The sequence below is a fragment of the Aotus nancymaae genome, unplaced genomic scaffold (genome assembly GCF_030222135.1).
Source record: "Aotus nancymaae isolate 86718 unplaced genomic scaffold, 86718_ANA_hifiasm-v0.15.2.pri h1tg000007l, whole genome shotgun sequence".
NCBI lineage: Eukaryota > Metazoa > Chordata > Mammalia > Primates > Aotidae > Aotus > Aotus nancymaae.
This window is the reverse complement of record NW_026988418.1, coordinates 47346461-47369914: the sequence shown is the minus strand read 5'-3', so window position 1 is coordinate 47369914 and position 23454 is coordinate 47346461. Positions and strand designations below refer to the sequence as shown.

Below are 23454 nucleotides of genomic sequence, written 5' to 3'. Positions count from 1 at the left end.
CTATTTAGAAGGAGGAGGATTTAAAGGAAGAGAGAGAGAGGGAGAGACTGCTTACCAGATCTAAAGGTGGTGAGAGGATTATCGGGCTGGTCTGATGCACTGAGGTCACAGGTGGGTCTTTTCACAGAGGAAGAGCGGGGACAGGGGGTTGTTCTCCCAAAGGAGTACCCCTGTCCCGGGTTTTGGCACCAACTGTTAAGCGCGCTCTGAATGAAGAGACCACCTAAACAGGCTTTGTGTGAGCAACAAGGCTGTTTATTCACCCGGGTGTGAGTGGGCCGAGTCCCAAGTCAGCAGAGGGTGGTGGGATAGGAGTTGGTTTTATAGGTTTGGGGTAGGCAGTGGAAAGTTACACAAGTTACAGTTCAGGGCGATTTTTTGCAAGCTGGGGGGGGTGTCGCGGGGGGGGGGGTGTCACAAGGTCCAAGGTCCAGTGTCACAAGATTGGCTTATCAGGTAAGGCAGGAACAGTTGAGGCAAGAAAAATGGCAGAGCTAGCCATTCTTTTTTCTTTTCTGGAGATGTATGTGCGGGTCATAGGGGTCACCATGGCTTGACCATGGTATAGCTCATGGTGCAGCCAGTTCAAAGCACCTTGCAATTTTCAATTAGTTCACCCAGCTTTTTTTTTTTTTTAAGGATTTCTATTATATCACAGGCTCTTAGTATTTTTTTAAACAAACAGAATCTTAATTATCAGAATTAAAATAGAAGGTTTGATAGAAATATGAGTCTGAAAACAGTGGGCCACTTAATTTCACATTCTGAATTTTTATTATTTCAATGGGCACTTTCTTAGCAGAAAAATGAGTTATACATAGTTAATTCTGAAAAGTTAAAAAAAAAAGAGAGATTGAGAAAATTAAGAAATGCCTGGTTTAACTTTCACATCTACTGTCCCCACTGCCTCTCCCTCATTCATTTCCCTCACAAGGACCCAGTGATCTCTTTTGTAATGCAGATCCCCTGAATTAAAACTCTCATGGATTCCCACTGATCCAAGATAAAATACAAAATCTTCAGTGGTCTAGGAAGTCCTGCTTAATCTTGCCACTACTGAGGGTTTTATCCAGGTCCACATACTTGCAGGATTTCTGTGCTCTAGCTACACTGACCTTTTTTCAGTTCTACAATCTCAGAGTTCTCCTGAGGTATAGCAACCTTTGGGTTTCTCTTCCCTCAGTTGAGAATGCAATCTTTCGTCCGTAAGTACATCTTTTCCATCATTCTGCTGATTACAGCCCTCCCCTAAAGTGTGTAATACTCAGAAAAGTTTTCCTGCCTCATCTGGCTAGCAGGTCCCCTTAATATGCTGGCATGGCCCCCTGCAACCCCTACAGTCCTTAATACCTGTTGTAATTAAGTAATTAACTCCTTACTGGACCTGGTCTCTCTCATTAATCTCTATCTCCTTAGAGCCTAGCAAAATACTCTTCTTGTGCCTTATTGGAAATTCAGTAACTATTTGCTGAACCAATGAATTAATACCTTGGAATAAAATAATTAGTGAGGCTTCTGTGCTTCTAGAATTAACTGTGGGAAGAAAATAACCAGAGAAACATCAGCTGCCTTAGAATTTGACCTAAGTACTATTTTAAGAAGTTAGCTTCACCAAACAAACAATAGTAAATGTAGTATTTATGGCTTCATCTGCAGTAGCTAGAAACTTGAGTATTACCAAACTTCTCTCCTTCGATTACTCATTTGATTAGTCACAAAGTCCTGTCAATTTTGCCTCCTTAGGATCTTCCAGATCTGTTCACTAAGTCCACTGCTCCACAATTTTAGTTGAGGTCACCATCATCTCTTAACCTGGATTCCTCCAACAGCTTCTGTATTCTGCCTCCAGTATTGGCCTATCCGTTTCCCACTGCAGCTGAAAATATTTTTGTAAAATGCATACCTTCTCCTTTTAAAAATGCTTTTATTCTCTCCCTTTACCTCAAGATAAACAAGGTAGTAGTACTAACTTCTCAACAGAGCTTATGAGGCCTTTCATAATTTAACCCGTGCCCTACCACTCTCTGGTCCTTCACTATGCTCTCTCCACAAATTCTAGATGTTGGCCATACTAAATATTTAATTATGCAACCACCACACTGTCTCTGCCTCGAGGCCTTGGCACTTGCCACTATTCCTTCCTGGCCCATACTTCCCCTCTTTCCCAGCCTGGCTAATTACTCCTGCCACCAATTATATTGGGACCCCTATGTCTTATTCACTGTTGTACCCTCACTGCCACCATAGTGTTTGGTGCATGGTGGTGTTTGATGAATGCTAGTTTGGATGGTCAGCATAATATTCTTGATTTAAATGATGGTGCTTATCCCTGTTCTGGCAGGTCTTTGTGTTTGATGTTGGACAGAAAACTTGGAAATCTTATGATTGGTCACAGATTACAACTGTGGCAGCATTTGGAAAATATGACTCAGAACTTATGTGCTACGCTCATTCGAAAGGAGCCAGAGTGGTACTTAAAGGTATGTTGTTACCAGATCCATGTGTCGAGCAATTGAGAAATTTGTCTGTATCACTTGCTATAGTCCCAACTTTCCAAAAAATTCCTTTAATGTTTATCTGTTTTTGTTAAGATCCTATAATTGATCTTATATATTATCTCATTCATTTCACAAATATAGATCTTTTTAGAAGAATTAAACCACTGTATGGTTTTGAATGAAATGTGACTGCCAAATTAGCATGATGACCTTTACTTAATCATGGTCCACAATTTCTGCTTCTAACTTGAGAACAATTTTTGTGGAGATTTGTGAGTAATGGCTTTCTGTTACTTTGGTATATTTTCTCCATTTGGAAAACTTCAGTTAGGGGCTTAGTCTTCCAAAATGAAATGTGTTTGCATACATGTTCAAATGATATATGCTTCTTCCACAGGAGATGTATCCTTAAAGGATATAATTGATCCTGGTTTCAGAGCATCCTGGATAGCTCAAAAACTTAATTTGGCCAAAATACAACATATGGATGGAATTAATCTAGATATAGAGCAAGAAGTTAATTGTTCATCACCTGAATATGATGCATTAACTGCTTTAGTCAAAGAAACTACAGACTCTTTCCATCGTGAAATTGAGGGATCACAGGTAAAAATTCATTTGTTTTTTTGAAACCTCAAACTTTCCATATCAGAATATACTCATGAGGGTATAACTAATATAATCTTATGCAATGGGAAAGAGTTTCAGCACTTATTTCCTAAAAAGTTTCTCTGGAGCCTTTGATGTTCTTATTTAAGGAATTTTTATAATTTTTTTAATCGCTTTGAAGAAAAATCACTTATTTAAGGAATTTTAAAGCACTACATCTATTGTCTGTTCACATCAAAATACAACACTGGGATTGCCCCACTACTTGCCTTGTAGCACAATTAGAAGTATTAGGCAATGGAGAACAAGAATCAAGGGGTCCTAACCAGCTTTTACCAAGGCAGGACAGAAACAACCCAGGAGTAGAGGTAGTTCTGGGGAAGTGTATCACTTGCCCCACAGTCTCTGAATTACTTGCACCCAAGGCCCAGTAAAGCTTAAAGGACTAACTACACAGAACTTGTGACAGCTATGACAATAGGCAGTGTGCTTCCCCACTGCCATAATGAACATGATTAGATCAGAAGGTAACAACACAAGGCACCTTGCCAGGCAACAGATGGGTAACAGGATAATGTGAACCCAGATCAGTGATCCTCAAACCTGGCCACATATCAAGGTAACCATAGGTCTTAAGAAAAAGTAAACTTGTTTATATGTATACATGACATTTTTAAAAAGTTTCATTGGTGATTATGGTTAAGAATAGGCTAGACAGTTTTTTGAAGACAGGGACCAGCTCCTTGATATCTAACAGAATCCTTAAAAGTTTAATCCAGTATAGAGCATTATGAGTATTATAAACCAGTGATTTCTAAACCTGTCTCAGAATTATCTGAGAGTGCTTGTTTAAAATATCCTGAGTGTTTTAGTTTGTTCTCACAGTGCTATAAAGAAATACCTGAGATTGGGTAATTTATAAAGATAAGAGGTTTAATTGGCTCACAGTTCCATAGGCTATACAGGAAGCATAATGCTGACATCTGCTTGGCTTCTGGGAGGCCTCAAGAGAACTTACAGTCATGGTGGAAGGCAAAGAGGGAGCAGCACTTCAAACAGCCAGAGAAGGAGCAAGAGAGAGAGTTGGGAGTGCCACACACTTTTAAACAATCAAGATCTCGTGAGAACTCTTATCAGGAGAACAGTACCAGAGGGGGAAATCTGCCCCTGTAATCCAGTCACCTCCTACCAGGCCCTACCTCCAACATTGGGAATTACGATTCAACATGAGATTTGGGTGGGAACACAGATCCAAACCATGTCACTGAGATTGACTCAGTAGGTCTGGGATAGAGCTTAGTGAACTGTATTTTTACCAAGTTTTCTAGGTGATTCTGGTAGAGTTGGTCATCATGAATTTGAGAATAACAGGTAAAATAATTTGAGAATTACTGCTAAAATAAGTGATATGAGGACTGACACTTCTCTGGTTTTACGCAAATAGGGAAGATTTGTCAGTATAGAATTCAACTTCTCAGAATAGTACAATGTAGATTAAGAACAGCAAATACCTGGCATACAGGCCACCATACCCCTTCTCCTCACACATTTTGGCCTTAGAAACTTTTCCTTCATTCTCTCGATAGTCATTACTAATAGGTTAGAATTGATGTGTGGAGTATGTAGGAAACAACCTATTTGACAATCCTGATTAAGCTGTAGTGAAAGAGCAGGGAGGAAGAGATTGAGCAAAATCCTTGCAGTAGGAATATCTCTTTTCATGTCTGAGAGGTGAAGAGAACAATTTGGGCTATATGTCACATTCATGTTAGGTCAATTAGTGGGAGGGACAGTTGCAAAGCTAGGCCAGTTTGTGGAAGATGCAGAATGTCACACTGAGGACTGTGCATTTTATTTTGTGTGTAATGGGTTATGTGAGTAAAATGGTGTTTGGGGAGATTATTTTGTAGGAGTATGTAAAACTAGAAGAGAAAGGAAGATCAGTAAGGACTACTAACTGAACAATACAGTATCAAAGGATTTAATCTGGATTTGGATGATGACTTAATCCTAAATCAGCAGGTATATAATAAATACATATTAAATTAATTAATGGAAAGGAAGGAGCAGAACAACTGTGAGAGGCCACCCAAAGAAAGGGAAATGTGAGGTTAGATTTTTGAAGGGAAGAAAGAATGAGAAAATGGCCCAGAAGTTTTTAAACTGGTAACCAACAAAAAAAATGAGAATCTAGAGGGGAGAATGAGTTTTGGGGATAAGATGATAACTTTAGTTTACAGAATTGTGGTCACAGAATTAAAGAGCTAGAAATAAATGCCTTGAAAAATTCTTTCTACATCTTCATTTTTATAGGTGGGAAAAATTCAGATGCTTTAAGTGAATTAGCAGTAATATAGACATAATTATAACAGAGCTGATATTACCACCCAAGTCTTTTGCTTTCTTGTCTAATATATTAATAGTACCTTCTCAAAAATATGAGATTAACTGTGAGAGAAAATCCTGGTGAAAATACTCTTACAAAATGAATTTGAAAATTATCTTAGATGTAGTTATTTATTTTTCTCTATTATGATAATATACCTCCCATTTTGTAACAGGAGACAGTGATAAACTAGGATCCAATAGTTAAAAGTTTTACTTGATAACATGTTTTGTTGGAGAACTATTGAGCAAAGCTTATAACTGTAAAGTGCTAACACTCAGAGAATTATAAAGAGAACTTTGAGGAGGTCCTAAAAAGAGTTTTGCTAGAATAAATTGTTCAAAGTATAAAAATGTTACCTAAAGTATCTCAGTTTTAAAAATAATCAGTGTTTATTGAATGCCTAATTAAGGGGGAAAAAAACAACCTTTAATGAAATTTTAGAACATCTGTACACATAAAATAAGGCTAATTAATATTTGGTTAAGGCAGTAAACATAAATAGTTACATTCTTATTGAAGGCTGGCTTACCATTCAAAATGAAAGATAAGGCCAGGTGCGGTGGCTCATGCCTATAAATAGCAGTTTAGGAGGCCGAGGCCGGCAGATCATCTGAGGTCAGAAGTTCAAGACCAGCCTGGGCAACATGGCAAAACCCCATTTCTGCTAAAAATACAAAAAAATTAGCTGGGCATGGTGGCACATGCCTGTAATCCCAGGTACTTGGGAGGCTGAGGCAAGAGAATTGCCTGAACCCAGGAGGCAGAGGTTGTAGTGAGCAGAGATCGCACCATTGCACTCCAGTCTGGGTGACGGAGCGAGACCCTATCTCAAAAAAGCAAAGGCCAGGCGTGGTGGCTCATGCCTGTAATCCCAGCACTTTGGGACGCCGAGGCAGGTGGATTATGAGGTCAAGATATTGAGATCATCCTGGCCAACATGGTGAAACCCCATCTCTACTAAAAATACAAAAATAGGCCAGGTGTGGTGGCTCATGCCTGTAATCCCAGCACTTTGGGAGGCCGAGGCAGGTGGATCACGAGATCAAGAGATCGAGACCATCCTGGTTAACATGGTGAAACCCCGTCTTTACTACAAATACAAAAAATTAGCTGGGCATGGTGGCGTGTGCCTGTAATCCCAGCTACTTAGGAGGTTGAGGCAGGAGAATTGCCTGAACCCAGGAGGCGGAGGTTGCGGTGAGCCGAGATCGCGCCATTGCACTCCAGACTGGGTAACAAGAGCGAAACTCCGTCTCGAAAAAAAAAAAAAAAATTCCTCGTTAGTATAGTGGCGAGAAAAAGAAAATAAAATACAAAAAAATTAGCTGGGCGTGGTGGCATGTGCCTGTAGTCCCAGCTACTTGGGAGGCTGAGGCAGGAGAATTGCTTGAACCTGGGAGGCGGAAGTTGCAGTGAGCCAAGATCCTGCCACTGCACTCCAACCTGGGCAACAGAGTGAGACTCCATCTCAAAAAAAAAAAAAAAAAAAAAACCACAAAAATGAAAGATAATATATTACTCAACACTTACGTGAATATTTCCATAAAATAATATCATTTAAATGATTTGTTCAACATTTTTAGTTGATTAATCTATACCTGTGGGCCATGACACTACTATTGTCTAACTGTAATATTGGGCCAAACCTACCATGTGAGGTGATTGTGAATCAGGGGCCGAAACTCGCAACCCAGTCAGATTGTGCCAACAGGTGACACATTTAACCTGCACAATATTTTAAAAACTTTTGTATTTGAATTCTTTTAGTGTGCCTTTACTCTCTAGTTGCTCAGGGGCATTACCATACCCTGTTGTCATTATACGTGCTTCTTTTAATCAGCTGAAGTACCATCCTAGTGTTTGAAGACATTTTGAGTTTAAAGGCCATCTTCTATATAGTATCCTGCTCCTGGTCATTGTATGTCCAAATATATGTCTGAGTCAGTCAAGTGTAAGCAAAAAAATATTTCTTAGAATGGTTCAAGTTCTGTGTGTGTCAAACCCTACATTCATATACTGTAAACAGTTCTTCCGTGTGTAGTATAAGGTAAGAAAATATATAATCTTAAAAATCTGACAATAATATGCATATTCGATCATGTTACATATAAATTTTTTTTCCACAGGTAACTTTTGATGTTGCTTGGTCTCCAAACAACATAGACAGAAGGTGCTATAATTATACTGGAATTGCAGATGCTTGTGACTTCCTCTTCGTGATGTCTTATGATGAACAAAGTCAGATCTGGTCAGAATGTATTGCAGCAGCCAATGCTCCCTATAATCAGACATTGACTGGTAAGACTCTAAACATGATCATTTATTAATAATATTAGTAATATTCTAGAAATTAAAATATTAAGATGTTTTTAGTATTTCTAAGTTATTTGTACGCCTTTTTCAATTGTAAAGCTTGCTTCAAATGTTTAAAAATCACTTAATTGAAAGCTTTAAAGTTTACAAAAAGTTGTTACATTTTGATTTTCATTTAATTTTTCCAACAATCTTGTGGGATAGGTATATTTATTATTAACCTTCTATAGACGAGAGAAAAAGAATTAACCTCTCATGATTGCATAACTATTAAGTATTACATAGTTGGGGCTCAATCAGGTATTCTCATTTCAGGTCCAATATTCTTGTCATAAAATCACATGCTTATCTAGAATTTGACAGGGTATTTTTGTCGAAATAATCAGTGTTAAATAACAGCAAAGATACTTATGGTTGGGTACCTTCATTGCATGATTAATAGGATAGGCATTAACTTCTTTTAGTATCTGTGATAAATTAAAAGTTATATTGGTATTAGAATTTGAGTACTTTTGACCTGTCATTCATATGATGTAGTCTTTGCATTATCCTCTTCAAAGTTTGATTTGTATCCCATCGGTCAAATTGCTTGCTCTTTTGTTATTTTTTAATTTTTTTTAAGCAGGGTCTCACTCTATCGCCCAGGCTGGAGTACAGTGGCATGATCGTGGCTCACTGTAGCCTCAACCTCCTGAGCTCAGCCTTAGCCTCCTGAGTAGCTGGGACTATGGATATGTGCCACCATGCCCAGCTAATATTTTCTTGTTTTTTTAGACAGAGTCTTGCTTTGTTGCCTAGGCTGGACTGCAGTGGCACTATGATGGCCCACTGCAACCTCAACCTCCTGGGCTAAAGTGATCCTCCCACCCAGCCCCCTGAGTAGTTGGGTCTACAGGCATGCACCACCATGCCTGGCTAATCTAAAAAATATTTTTTAAAAAAATAGATGGGGTCTTACTATGTTGCCCAGGCTGGCCTTAAGTGATCCTCCCACCTCAGCCTCCCAAAGTGCTTCAATTATGGGCATGAGCCATTGTGCCTGGCCACATATCTATTTAAAGTTGAAAAATAACTTACTCTACTAAAATCACAAAGTAATTATTAATTCAGGGTTCCCAAACTGTGTTTCAGGAAAGACATGATAATTGTGTTCTATTAATAAAAGGTTCAAGCCTTGGGAGGCTGAAGTGGGAAGATCACATGAGGCCCCTCAGGAGTTCAGGCCAGCCTGAGCAACACAGTGATACTTTGTATCGTAAATAAATAAATAAATGAAATAAACTAAATAAACCAATACATTTGGGAACCGATGCATACCCCACCCCATTTTTGGTTACTTAATAGTATACAATAACATTAAAGACTCTGAAAAGTAATAAAGTTATCTACCTCAACATTCCAGATAATCCAGTGAACATGTCTTGGTGGAAAAACATATTTTGCAGCACTGGGCAAGAAAAGGACTGATAGTTTCAGGGATTTGTTTATTTTTCTCTTTGTTTATAGATGACACATCTCTTACCCCAGCTATCATTCATACTTATAGAATATTTGTAAAATGTGGAACACTTGTACTTTCTAAGAAACTCTGAGACCATCACTGCTAGAGAGTTAAGATTTGTAAAACTTTTGAAACTTTAGAATCTGGAATATCAAATATATCATGTTTTGGCAATTAACAGATACAATTAGTATGCCTTCCTGAAATGTGTCATTCTTTCTAGAATTAGATTTTGTGAATATTTTGTTGCAATATGATCTTAATTGTTTTGAATGTTTTATTCAAAGAGAAATGGTTTAGAAAGCAATATACAGAATTTATGGTTCTTAAAAGATGTTTTATAACATCACATTAAACACTATTAGTATTTTATATTAATGTACTCATTTTTACAAACAGATTATGAATGGTTGCATAGCTTGTATGAACACATTGACATATGAAAAGAGACAAATATGCTTTTTCTCCCCTGCTTGACTAGGCTATAATGACTACATCAAGATGGGCATTAATCCTAAGAAACTTGTAATGGGTGTTCCCTGGTATGGTTATGATTATACCTGCCTGAATCTGTCTGAGGTAAGAACAAGTCATTTGTTACATAATTTTTATTCTCTATTATATTTTTTTAGAGTCTGTTTTCTTTTCATTAGACATATATAAACTTTAGAATTTCTGAAATATAGTTTGAAATAAAAAATATTTATTTTTACTTAATTCCATGAAAGCTTATGATTATCATACATTTTCATTTAATAATGAAACTTATTTTAACCTTTACATAGTCAGTTTATCTATTTATGGTATATGTTTTATTTCTAAACAATTTTTATGCTTTTGATTTGGCTTTTAAGAATTGCATAACTGATAATCTGTAACATAGCACTTTTGCACTTCTAGGATCATGTTTGTACCATTGCAAAAGTCCCTTTCCGGGGAGCTCCTTGTAGTGATGCTGCAGGACGACAGGTGCCCTACAGACTGATCATGAAACAAATAAATAGTTCTATTTCTGGAAACCAATGGGATCAAGATCAGCAGGCTCCTTATTATAACTATAAAGTAAGATCTTTCATAAGTTATGAGCATTTATTGTTATTTTTCAAAATTGTTTATTTTTATAATCAGATGTTTGATATCAAAAACGTCTATCAGTTTTCCTTTAGGGCATAACATGTAGACTGCTGTTTACATGAGTAAACTTGTCTTTGACTCTGTAATCAGAAACTTTAATTCCCTGGCAAACAATTGGAGTTTTACTAATAGTGAATCTACTCTGCTTGGGCCATTCGTCATTTTAGATGATGTCATAAAAATGTGCATATCACAAACAGGATTTCTTTAATAGTTGACAATTATGTTAGGTTGACTATTGATTTTGAAAGGGTTTTGGGCCAAAATAGGTTACCATCTCTGAAAGCCTCCATTTTAAAGTGGCCTACAGATTCTGTTGAGACTCTTACATAGGGAGGAACGAGGCTGAGAACAGAAGAGGTGTCATAATCAACTTTACAAAGGAAAAACTATCATTTTCAATTTATTTTATAAATAAGCAATGTCAAAAATTACAAAAATATTACATAAAGGAAACATGAAGAAATACACTAAATGATTAGCAATTCTGTCAAGTAGTGTTTAATAACTAGGAATTGCTATATCAAAGTGGCAAAGAAAAGTTATAGTTTTCATAATTTACCTTTAGCATTATAAAGGTTCTTCCACAGCTCAAAAATCTAAGTACAAATCCTCTTTGAATGTATTTCAGATTGTTACTTTAAAAAGGAGTACTAAAATGATTTAATTTCAGCAAGGATTTATACTCTTGACTAATGGTCTGGTACCCATTTATAAAAAAATGACTGCAAACACTACATGTAATAAGTTATAATTGATATACACGTGTATGCCTGTATATCAACTAAACAGAGAGCTTTAGTGTAGAGCTTTCTAAACTTTAGAACTGAAAGTATATACCTATTAGTAAAACTAGAGCGTGTAGTAATCTTGTCTTTCCTAAACAGTATTTATATTACTCTGTTCTGGGAACTGGTAATATTACACACACAGATGCACATGTGTGCAAAATACACACGTGTGCCATGGCCAAATATATTTAGAAAAACACTATATACTGTGTGCCCGTCTTGGAGATTTATAACAATCATTATATTAATGGATTTGAGGAGTGCTGTAATACATAAAGCAGTTTAATGTTTGACATAGAATCTTGTTTCACAGCATTCTTAGAAACATGCAGAGGAACAGTGTTTCATGGATATAGTTTGTTAAAGCTATGGTAACCAATTACATATATAGGCATACCTTGGAGATACTGCAGGGTCAGTTCTAGACCACCACAATAAAGTAAATATAGCAATAAAGCAAGCAATATGCATTTTTTGCTTCCCCATGCATATAAAAGTTATGTTTACACTATACTGTGGTCTGTTAAGTGTGCAATAGCAGTATGTCTAAAAAAGAAGCACACACTTTAATTTAAAAATACTTTATTGCTAAAAATGATAATCATCTGAGCCTTTAGCAAATTATAATCTGTTTGCAGGAAGAGGGTCTTGCCTTGACATTGATGGCTGCTGACTAATCAGGGTGGTGGTTGCTGAAGGCTGGGTGGCCATGGCAATTTTGTCTGTAAAAAAAAAAAAGGAGTCTTGCTCTGTCACCCAGGCTGGAGTGTAGTGGCGTGATCTCGGCTCACTGCGACCTCCGCCTCCCGGGTTCAAGCAATTCTCCTGCCCCAGCCTCCTGAGTAGCTGGGACTACAGGCTCACACTGCCACACCAGGCTAATTATTTTTTTGTATTTTAGTAGAGACGGGGTTTCACCGTGTTGCCCAGGCTGGTCTTGAACTCCTGAGCTCAGGCAATCCACTGGCCTTGGCCTCCCAAAGTGCTAGGACTACAGCTGTGAGCCACTGCGCCCGGCCTGGCAGTTTCTTAAAACAAGGCAACAGTGAAGTTTGCCACATCAATTGACTCTTCCTTTCACAAAAGATTTCTCTGTAGAAAGTGATGCTATTTGACTGCATTTTACCCACAGTAGAAGAACTTCTTTCAAAATTGGAGTCAATCCTATCAAACCCTGCTACTGCTTTATCAAATAAATTTATGGAATATTCTAAATCCTTTGCTGTTATTTGAACAGCGTTCACAACATTTTACCAGAAATAGATTCCATTCTCAAGAAACCACTTTCTTTGCATATTTATCAGAAGTAGATCCTCATCCGTTCAAATTTTATCATGAGATTGTAGCAATTTAGTCACATCTTTGGGATTCACCTACAATTCTATTTCTCTTGCTATTTCCACTACCTCTGCAGTTACTTCCTTCACTGAAGCCTTGAACCCTTCAAAGTCATCCATGAGAGTTATAACCCACTTCTTCCAAACTCCTGTTAATGTTGATATTTTGACCTCCTCCCATGCAGAAATCATGAATGTTCTCAATGGCATCTAGAACGGTGAATCCTTTCCAAAGGCTTTCAATTTACTTTGGCCAGATCCATGAGAGGAGTCAGTCTTTGGCAGCTACTGCCTTACAAAATGTATTTCTTAATTAGTAAGAGTTGAAAGTTTAAATTACTCCTTGTTCCATGGGCTGCAGAATGGATGCTGTGTTAGCAGGCATGAAAATAACATTCATCGTCTATTCTCCATCAGAGCTCTGGGGTGACAAAGTGCATTGTCAATGAGCAGTAATATTTTGAAAGAAATCTGTTTTTTTCTGAGCAGTAGGTCTCAACAGTGGGCTTAAGATATTCAGTAAACAGATGTGCTGTGAGTGAAGTTTTGTTATTCCATTTGTAGATCACAGACAGAGTCAATTTAGCATAATTCTTAAGTGCCCTAGGATTTTTGGAATGGTAATTAAGCATTGGCTTCAACTTAACCACCCACATTAGTCCCTACAAGAGAATCACCCTGTACTTTGAGCTTTAAAGCCAGGTATCGACTTCTCCTCTCTAGCTAGAAAAGTCTTAAATGGCATCATCTTCCAATATAAGGCTATTCTGTGTACACTGAAATTCTGTTTAGGGTAGCTACCGTTATCAAATATCTCCTGGATAATTTGCTGCAGTTTCTACATTAGCACTTGCTACTTCACCTTGCAACATAACCTTATGCTGTGGAGATGGCTTCATTCGTTAAGCTTCATGAGTCAGCCTCTGCTAGCTTCCAACTTTCTTCTGCTTTCTCAGCCCTCTCAACCTTCAGAGAATTCAAGAGAGTTATGACCTTGCTTTAGATTAGGCTTTGGCTTAAGGGTATGTTATAGCTGCTTTGATCTATCCAGACCACTAAAACTTTTTCCATATCAGCAATAAGGCCATTTCACTTTCTTAATATTTGTGTGTTCAGTGGAGTAGCACTTGTAATTTCCTTCAATAACTGTTCATTGGCATCCACAACTTTGTTAACTATTTGGCACAAAAGGCCTCCTACCTTTTGGCCTGTCTGGGCTTTTGACTTGCCTTCTTTACCAAGCTTAATCATTTCTAGCTTTTGATTTAAAGTGAGAGACAAAGTGACACTTCTTTTTACTTGAACATTTCTGAAGAAATACTTTTTTTTTTTGAGACAGAGTCTTGCTCTGTTGTCCAGGCTGGAGTGCAGTACCACGATCTCGGCTCACTGCAACCTCCACCTCCCAGGTTCAAGTGAATCTCCTGCCTCAGCCTCCCGAGTAACTGGGATTTCAGGCGTTAAGCCACCAAGCCCGGCTAATTTTTGTATTTTTAGTAGCGATGGGTTTCACCAGTTGGCCAGGCTGGTCTCAAATTCCTGACCTCAAGTGATACGCCTACCTTGGCCTCCCAAAGGCCTGGGATTACAGGCATGGGCCACCTCACCCAGCCAACACATTGTTAAAGTCTTAGAATTCAGGAAACATTTTGGTGGGCATTGAAGGCCATTTAATGGCACTTTAGAAAACAATCTAGTTGTAACTGTTTCCTTCCTCTTTTTTTATTCATTGCAAAATTCTATAGCAACATGAATCAAGTTTCTGTTTTGTTTGAAGAGAATCACTCTTTTGAGCTGTTTCAGCAATAGCAGCTCATCTTGGACTCAATATTCTGGAAGGCAAATGTGCCTTAACCATGCATAAATCAGTCTTACATGTGCTTAGTTTTTGCTCTTTGATCCTTCACAATTTTGAGACATTTGAGTTTCTTAATATCAAAAAGGCTCAAAGTACTAGCTAGAATGATGGCAAAATTCAAAGGTATATGTCTTTGGGTTTGCCCCTGAATCTTCGACAAATCTGTCATATTTAAGTACAACTTCTACAAGTTGCCTTTTAATAATGAAGCACAACTATTACTAGAGTATGCATGGCTTTGTCTAGTTCTAAAAATGTTAAAGAATGGAATATAAGATATAGACTGAGATATGCTTAATTACAATTAATCTATTATATTTAAATATGCCACAGTGTATTCACTTACCAGGTGACTTATTTTCTTCCAAAGTGGTCATCTTAAGAGACTATTCTAATTCCAGGAGTGCTGCTGTAAATATTGCTAGCATCAATTCAAAAATACTTTTAAGGAGTTTCCTAGATGTGTATAAAAATAAGTAAATTATATTTAGTTGCAGGTAAATTATTTTTAGTTGCAGGTCTATCTATTTTTTATCTCCTATGTTTTTCACCTTCCTTTACACTTTTCCCTAGATCTGCTCCTTTCTCTTTTCCTTTCCAATAGCTCATGTGTCTCCTAAGAGAGACTGTGTTAATACTAGGTAGACATAGTTGATTCTGGACAGGAGGACTGTTTTTAGGGTGGAAGGTGAGCATGAGACTAGAATCTAATTTATGGCTCATAATCAGGTGTGTATTAAGTCACCAATGAAGTGCAGACCTAACAGACTCTTAGAATGAATTTGTAAGACTTAGAAAAGAATGTATTTTTCTCCTCCATTGCCATTACCTTTTGAATTGGATGATTCATCTTAAAATCTTCTGTAGAGCTCCTAGCTAGGCACCCTTCTAGCAACTACAGCGAATACAAATAAGCACATAAGCTGGTTTTAGAGGACCAGAGCACTGATTCTCCTTAACTTTGGTTGCATACCATCATTATCTAATGAAACATTAAAACACAAAACAAATATACGTTCTAGCATTAACCCTGGAGATTTTGATTTAATAGGTTTCACATGGTGTGGGACCCAGGAATCTGTATTTTAAAAGCTCCACAAGTGATTCAGATGTACATCTTGGCTGATAATCATTGGCTAAGGGCAAGGAAAGAATTGCAGGACTGAGAAGCTCAAATAGAATCTATTAGGAGGCTCCTTTGTGTGATTGTTGACATTGTCAAAAGTGCCATAAGCAATAATACCTAGAAAGTACAGATGCTCCTTGATTTGTGATTGCATTATGTCCTAATAAAACCATAAAAATATAAGTTGAAAATGAAATACCCTAATGAACCCATCGCAAGTCTAAAAATTATAAGTTGGATCATTGTAAGTTGGAGACCATTTGTATCAAACATAGAATCAATGAATTATACAGTAGGAAAATGTTATGCCCTAAAAATTTTATTTCATTGTATCCTTTTTGAATAATTGGATTTAAGAAACTTTTCCCTCTTACTGTACTATATACTTTTTTTATTTTCCCTTTCCTATGGTGCTGAATTGTACTAAATACTTTAAATTTCTATTTTAATTTACTTATATAGGATCCTGCTGGCCACTTTCATCAAGTGTGGTATGATAACCCTCAGAGTATTTCTTTAAAGGCAACATATATACAAAACTATGGCTTACGGGGCATTGGCATGTGGAATGCAAATTGTCTTGACTACTCTGGAGATGCTGTAGCCAAACAGCAAGCTGAAGAAATGTGGGAAGTCTTAAAGCCAAAGCTGTTTCAGAGATGAACACCTTTTGTCAAACTATTAAGATTTTAAAAAATGATCAGTATAAACAGATCTAGTTTCTTGCATTTTTTGTTATGTTGCTATATACTTTAGTTACTGGCATACTAAAAAAAAGAATAAAGAAATGTTTTGTTTGAATTTGAAAAATACATATTAATGTATTTTTCCAGGAAGATAAAAGCAAGAAACAAGTCAGCTTACCTATTAAATATTCCTCTATTAGATGTTTCAAACTATAATTAGGAAAAATTGCTCTCAGAATTTTATTATGCCATTTTAATTTCCCTTCATTTAGTAAAATATATGCTTACAAATCAATGCCGTTTTAAAATATGTATAATTTGAAGTGGAAGTTGTTTGCTTAGAGTTTTAAAAACCGTCTTTGAAAAGCATTTTGTGTTATACTTTTCCCCCAAACCCCCAATAAACCTTAAATTTAAAACCTACAATTTAGTGTCTCCTCTTTAGGTTCATGAAACTGATGAAAATAATTTTTCTGCTTCCTGACTCCATATAGTATTATGTTCTCTGAGGTACTTGAACTAAACCTCTGGACAATGAGAATTTAAAAAGAATCCAGAAGATTAAACGTATTCACAAAATACAAGGATGTAACAGTAATATTTTGAATTAGTAAGTTAGAACTACCTAATATTTTCCAACTACATTATTTTTATGAGGTTCATCTGTAAAATTTTTAGTAATAACTTGGAGTTGAACTTGATTCTATTCACTCTCACTTATACTTCTAATTATTCATATTCCTTCATTTATGGACATATATATATTCTTGGCTAATTTACATGGTTAAATTTTTTTTCTACATCTGCAATGTATCTTTTTTTTTGTAGAGTCAGGGTCTCACTATGCTGCCCAGGTGGGTCTCCAACTCCTGGGCTCAAGCACTCCTCCTGCCTTGGCTTCCCAAAGTGCTGGGATTATAGGCATGAGCAGCACTGTACTTTTAATGATCTAAAGACACTGGTTAGCTTAACTAGTTCTCTTTCTAAAAGATCAATTTTATACAAATAACTTTTCTAAATGTAATAAAGTCTCTGTTTTCTTTCTCAAGGGAATTAAGAACAACACTGTGCTGCCCTTATTAGTTGCTAATTACAGACTAAAGATCTGTATCTTTGAACTCTAGATTTACATAAATCCTGGCTTCCCTGTACATGTTCCCCATGTAAATTGGAATAAATGATGATTGAACCAGCTGTTATGAGAATATTACATTTCCTATTTACACAATTGTTTATGAGAGTAAAATCAACCATTTTCATAGTATATGTTGGATCACTGTTGTCTTCATATATCTAAAATAAATGAATTAAAAAATTTAAATTCTTAGATGCTAACCTCTGTCATAGCTCAGAATGCAAGTTCAATACCCCCATTCTATTTCCAGGTTTCTTTTAAGATATAATGAACAATTTAAATGAAGTCTCTATTTTCATGCAAATATATTAGTATTAATACACATTTATTCTTTGCAAAAAATTTTGTAGTCATATTAGCTCTTAAATTTTAAGATTATTAGAAATGAAAATTATAAAATATAATACTGTAAAATAATACATAAAAGACTTGGAATGTTAAAAACAACTAACCAGTCATCATTTTGCTTTATATTGCATCTAATATTTCCTGAAACATTTTGTGATACCTACATGCAAAATGCAGAAAGAGAATTCTATGCTTTATATAAAACATTGCCAAGGAGAATAATAGTTAAACAAATCTGTTCAAATAAATATTTAAATTTTTTGATAAATAAAAGTTTTAAATTAACATACCTTATTGAGATTATAGAGATATTAATTTTTTTCTGTGCCAGTTCAGTTTTCAATGTTCGTAAATCTGAAACTGCTTGTTTTCTCCTCTATAAAAAGAATTACTTTTCAAAAAGTGAACTTCATCGTACCCTTCTAAAAGTACATCATAATTGACATGTAAATAGAGTTTTTGTAACTGCTTTAATTGTCTTCTCTCATTTGCCTTCAATGCTTTCATTCCCACTGGATTACTATAATAAATGTGTAGATTATGAATGCTGTTTAATAAACATGATTATCTACTGGCTAGATATGCTGTAAGATAACCTCGTTTATGAGTATATAGGGACAATACAATTGAACTGTTCTAAAAACTAGAGTGAGAAAGAATTTTATGTTTTGCTTAAGCTTCAAAACCTGTTGTTCTCAATGTGTAAAGAAAATAGTGAAAACAACAAAACACAAAAAAATCCTGTAATTTCTAGCCCTTAGGAACTAAATATTTAGGAAATACAGTATTTGTTCTGTGGCAAGCACTGTTTTAAGTGTATTAACCTCTGTTTTTTTTTTTTCAAAAATTTTGCAGCGTCAGATACTTATTAGTATTTATCCCCATTTTACAGTTGAAATGGAGACATTTAGAGGCTAAGTAACTTGCTCAGGATATAAAACTAGTAAGTGAAGTGGGTACAGCCAGGATTCAAACTCAAACCACCTGGTACCAGAGCCCGTACTATTCCAAGTGTTGTCTGTGAACCAGCAGTATTAGCATCAGTTGGGAGCTCGATGGGTATGAAGAATCTCAGGCTGCACCCAGACCTACTGAGTCAGAACCTGCATTTTTAAACAGTATCCTCAGATGATATCACATTAAACTTTGAGGAGCATTACTTATGCTGTATTATCTTGAATAAATATGGTTGAAAGAGACTCAGGCTAGGTTTTTTTGTCCCTTAGTTCTGAATCTTGTAGGTAGTGCTGTTTTGGGGAGATCATTCAGAAATCAATAAAACTTCTTATACAATGTCTGTTATGTGTCGATCAGGCACTATGGTTAAATATAGGATGTTTTCCCCCAGCCTATGGGCTGAAAACTTTGTTCTCTTTTTTCTCCTATTTCACTTGTCTTTACTGTTTTTGTACTAACAATTCTAATTTGGGTTCAAATCATGAGTGACATTTATAATGCTAAAATATACAAAGATTATAGGATCTAATGCACATGCTTTCCAGAAGAAAACAGCATAAAGGGAGTCATAATCCAAGCCTCTGGGGGCATTTTTATTACTCCTTGCTACCTACTCAATTGTTGTTAAGTGTACAAATTTACATATTGGCTCTATCTCCATATATTGAATAACACAGTTTTCCTTCCTTGAACAAATTATTTTTTAAGTGCATATTTAACTGATACTTTGTTAAAAATCATTCTCTGTTCTTTTACTTTTCTAAGTTTTAAGCTTCTCAGTGCTGACCCAGGGCTTATATAGCCTCGAGAATGCTGCTTGTAAAAATAATCTAGAACTGTACTGTCCAGTGTAGTAGAAGCCAATTGCCATATGTAACTAAACTTAAATTAACTAAAATTAAATAAAATTTAAAATTCAGTTCCTCAGTCACACAAGCTACATTTCAAGTGCTCATTTATCAGTAAGTGACTAGTGGTTATTCATACAGGCATAGAACATTTTATCATCACATGAAGTTCTATTGGACAGTGCTAATTCTATTTTTTTATTTTTAAATTGTATTTATTTTTATTCTTATCTGAAACCCAGAAAAGTTCTAATTTTCCTTTTAAAATTTTTTAAAAAGAGCTAATTCTAGAACAGAGCCACTATTCTGTATCATAAAGCTGTTTCTGATAAAGAAATGAGTGCATTCATATGATTATTGTTTTTATTTTCCTGGCTTGTATGGATATTAGTGTGAAAATGTATAATCTTCTTCTGTTTTCTGTTCAACAAAAAAGCTTTTTAAGACATCTGTACTTCAGAGATAATTCCTGTGATGTAGTTAGTTGTACACAATTCTCACGAAATAAAGTATGCCCAGAAGCCTCTACTAAGCATCTGGTATACAAAAGGTCCCATGAAAGAAACAAAGTTTACTAAGGCATAGTATCTGCCCAGAAGGAAACTTAACATCTAGTAGAAGATGCATTATTCATATTTAAATAATATGAATTTAGGAAAATCATTAGGAAAAATGTAATCTGATTAGGAAAAATGTAAATTACCTTAACTTCTATTATGAGTTTCATTTTGTCAATATCCAGTTTTCTCTTAAGCTGGTCAATTGCATGCTGTACCTCAGTGATCTGGATTATAAGGTAATTCTGTGTGGATAGACATTTATTTAGTATAACATATAAACATTTTTATTTGTAACTGCCTTGTGAACATAAACTATGAAATGATAAATATCAAAAGAGCAAATCATGAAAATAACCTATTCCATAAAGTAAACTAAATTGCTTTGGAAAAATTATTTGTTTCTGTTGATTTCTTGCATTTTGGGAGACAGTTTCTCTAAAGTTACCATTAAATTAGCACCATAAAAACCAACAACTATTACTATGAAAGGAATAATATCTTAAATTCATTTAATACAAGAAAACCTATTGAAAATAAGAAGACTTTTTGTTTTTTGTCCAGGAAAGTTTATGAGTTCTAGTGGTCCTCTCTAAAGAAGTTATTTAAGAGTTTTAAACTGCCTTTGTGAAAAAATTCTCATATTGAACTTGATAAAACAGTAAGATAAAGTATCAGCTATGCTAAAAAAAAATGTACCAACTGTTATGGACAAATCATTACTTGAGTCTATTTGGGTTTTATATTAAGTTTATTTAAAATAGTAAACTCTTAACATTTCATCTTGTCTAAAGTTAAATCCTTACTTTTAATTATAGTTAACATATTTTAAAATCACTTTTGGGTAAGTGGGATTGATCCAACCCAAGTCAAATTGTTAAATACGCTCTTGAATTTTTTGTGTTTGTTGTTTAATTATATGGTGGAATTAATAATAAACTTCGTGTCTCTGATTCAAGGCTGTCTAAAAAAAAAACTGATCAAAATTTCATAACTTCTTTAAATTCCTGGGTGTTATAACCCATCCCGCCACTACCACCAAATAATAGGACTATAGCAGACAATGTTAGTCCCCTGCCCTACTTCATCAGGTATTCATCTCTTTCCCACAGAGTCAGGAAATGGACCCTGTCCCAGGTACAGAGGTAAATCCTAATTAGTCTAAGTCAGTCAGCTTATAGCATTCCTTGGCAACTATTTCTCATCCAGGGGTAGGCCTAGTTGATCCCTTATTCAGGATAAAGGGAAAGATTTATATATTCCACAATTCAGAGAGAGGTTTCTCCCTTGTTTGGCATATAAAGCCCTACTTGCCAGACAACTCTATTGCTACCATTAGAAAAAGAAGTCTTACAATGAAATCAAGATGAAAATATAGGGAGGAAATATTAGGCCCCCTTAAAGGCAACAAAAAAGCTGCTGACTGTATCTCCACAGCAATCTTCCTCCTATTACATAACGTCATGAGTTTTTCTTTTTTCTTTTTTTTTGAGTCGGAGTTTCATTCTTGCTGCCCAGGCTGGAGTGCAATGGCACGATCTTGGCTCACTGCAACTTCCACCTCCTGGGTTCAAGCAATTCTCCTTCCTCAGCCTCCTGAGTAGCTGGGATTACAGGCGTGTACCACCACGCCCAGCTAATTTTGTATTTTAGGTAGAGATGGGGTTTCTCCATGTTGGTCAGGCTGGTCTCAAACTTCTGACCTCAGGTGATCTGCCCATCTTGGCATCCCAAAGTGCTCGGATTACAGGCGTGAGCCACCATGCCCAGCTGAGTTTTTCTTTTTTTTTAGACGGAGTTTCGCTCTTGTTACCCAGGCTGGAGTGCAATGGCGCGATCTCGGCTCACTGCAACCTCCACCTCCTGGGTTCAGGCAATTCTCCTGCCTCAGCCTCCTGAGTAGCTGGGATTACAGGCATGCACCACCACGCCCAGCTAATTTTTTGTATTTTTAGTAGAGACGGGGTTTCACCATGTTGACCAGGATGGTCTCGATCTCTTGACCTCGTGATCCACCCGCCTCGGCCTCCCAAAGTGCTGGGATTACAGGCGTGAGCCACTGCGCCCGGCCGAGTTTTTTTTTTTATGTTTAAGCAAGTTAAGTCAAAGTTAGCCCAATGCATCTTGTGATAATACTACATAATAATACTAGTACTTATAAAGCATGTGTTTTGAACAGAATTTCTCTAACTTCTCTATTACTATTACATTTAGTAATACCTTACAGCCTGTGATGTTTGCCAGATTCTTTGGTCTCATCTTGATCTCCCTGGCTTCAAGTTACATGAGCAGTTTTTTGTAGTAGAGTTCCAAATCTTGAAGGATTGTTAAAACCTCCTCCATTGATGCTGTGACTTTCTTTGTTTCCAAGTATTTTTTCTTCCAACCAACATAGGCTATTGAAAAAAAAAAAAGCAAAGGCTTTTGTTTGAGTATTAAAGGATTCAATTTTTCATCCTGGAAAGGACCCTAGAGCTAATATTAATTTAAACCATTTTCCTCTTTTCTCTCCTCTTCTCCTCTCCTTATATACTGAGGACATTAGACCTGAGGAAGAGATGTTTTTTGGATAATAATAGAACTTGTGTAGAAATATTGTTAAAAAAATTTTACAGTGATATACATTACTATAAAAGTAATGTATTCAAAAGTAATACATTTAATAGTAATATATTATAAAAGCAATATATATACTTGTTATATATAGTAATATAGATGATAGATATAAAACTATATAACATATATACATATAACATACATATATATATATAACTATAAAAGTAATATACATATATTACTTTTTCCCATGATTATAGAAAATTAATCCACGGATTAATCATTAGAAATTAAACACTGCCAGCTGGACGCAGTGGCTCACTCCAGTAATTCCAGCACTTTAGGAGGCCAAGGCAGGTGGATCACCTGAAGTCAAGAGTTTGAGACCAGCCTGACCAGTATGACAAAACCCTGTCTCTACTAAAAATACAAAAATTAGTCAGTTGTGGTGGCATGTGCCTGTAATTCCAGCTACTCAGGAGACTGAGACAGGAGAATTGCATGAACTCAGGAGGCACAGGTTGCAGTGAGCCAAGATTACGCCATTGCACTCCAGCCTGGGCAACAAGAGTGAAACTCGATCTCAAAAAAAAAAAAAGAAGGAAATTAAACATTACCAGTTTAACAAACCGCATTGACAACAATCAGATTCTAAATACAAACTTAATAGGAACACAAACTATACATCAGTATACCGGAATCTGTTTTTTTTTTTTTTTTTTTTTAGGTTATCATAGAAACAAAAATCTCAAATTTAAAAATTCTACTTTATAAAATGATTTAATTAAAATTATATAGCTAAATGGGACTT

General features: G+C 35.9%; 2 protein-coding genes across 3 annotated transcripts in view; one reads left to right on the top strand and one right to left on the bottom strand.

Annotated features, from left to right (window-relative positions):
• The window catches only part of CTBS (chitobiase), an 83587-nt gene extending 65060 nt beyond the window's left edge, over nt 1–18527 (top strand). For both annotated transcript variants that reach the window (XM_064372570.1, XM_012442517.3), the window contains exons 2-7: nt 2342–2480; nt 2896–3104; nt 7623–7794; nt 9792–9889; nt 10211–10372; nt 16019–18527. In XM_064372570.1, the coding sequence (XP_064228640.1) occupies nt 2342–2480; nt 2896–3104; nt 7623–7794; nt 9792–9889; nt 10211–10372; nt 16019–16219 (981 nt within the window). In that variant the 3' untranslated portion in view covers nt 16220–18527. The remainder of the gene's footprint in view (nt 1–2341; nt 2481–2895; nt 3105–7622; nt 7795–9791; nt 9890–10210; nt 10373–16018) is intronic.
• Nucleotides 1–23454, bottom strand: part of LOC135273421 (spermatogenesis-associated protein 1-like) — a 36188-nt gene that overhangs the window by 8668 nt on the left and 4066 nt on the right. Inside the window, 3 exon segments of the mRNA XM_064372571.1 lie at nt 18016–18101; nt 20234–20332; nt 22308–22483. Of these exon segments, the coding sequence (XP_064228641.1) occupies nt 18016–18101; nt 20234–20332; nt 22308–22483 (361 nt within the window).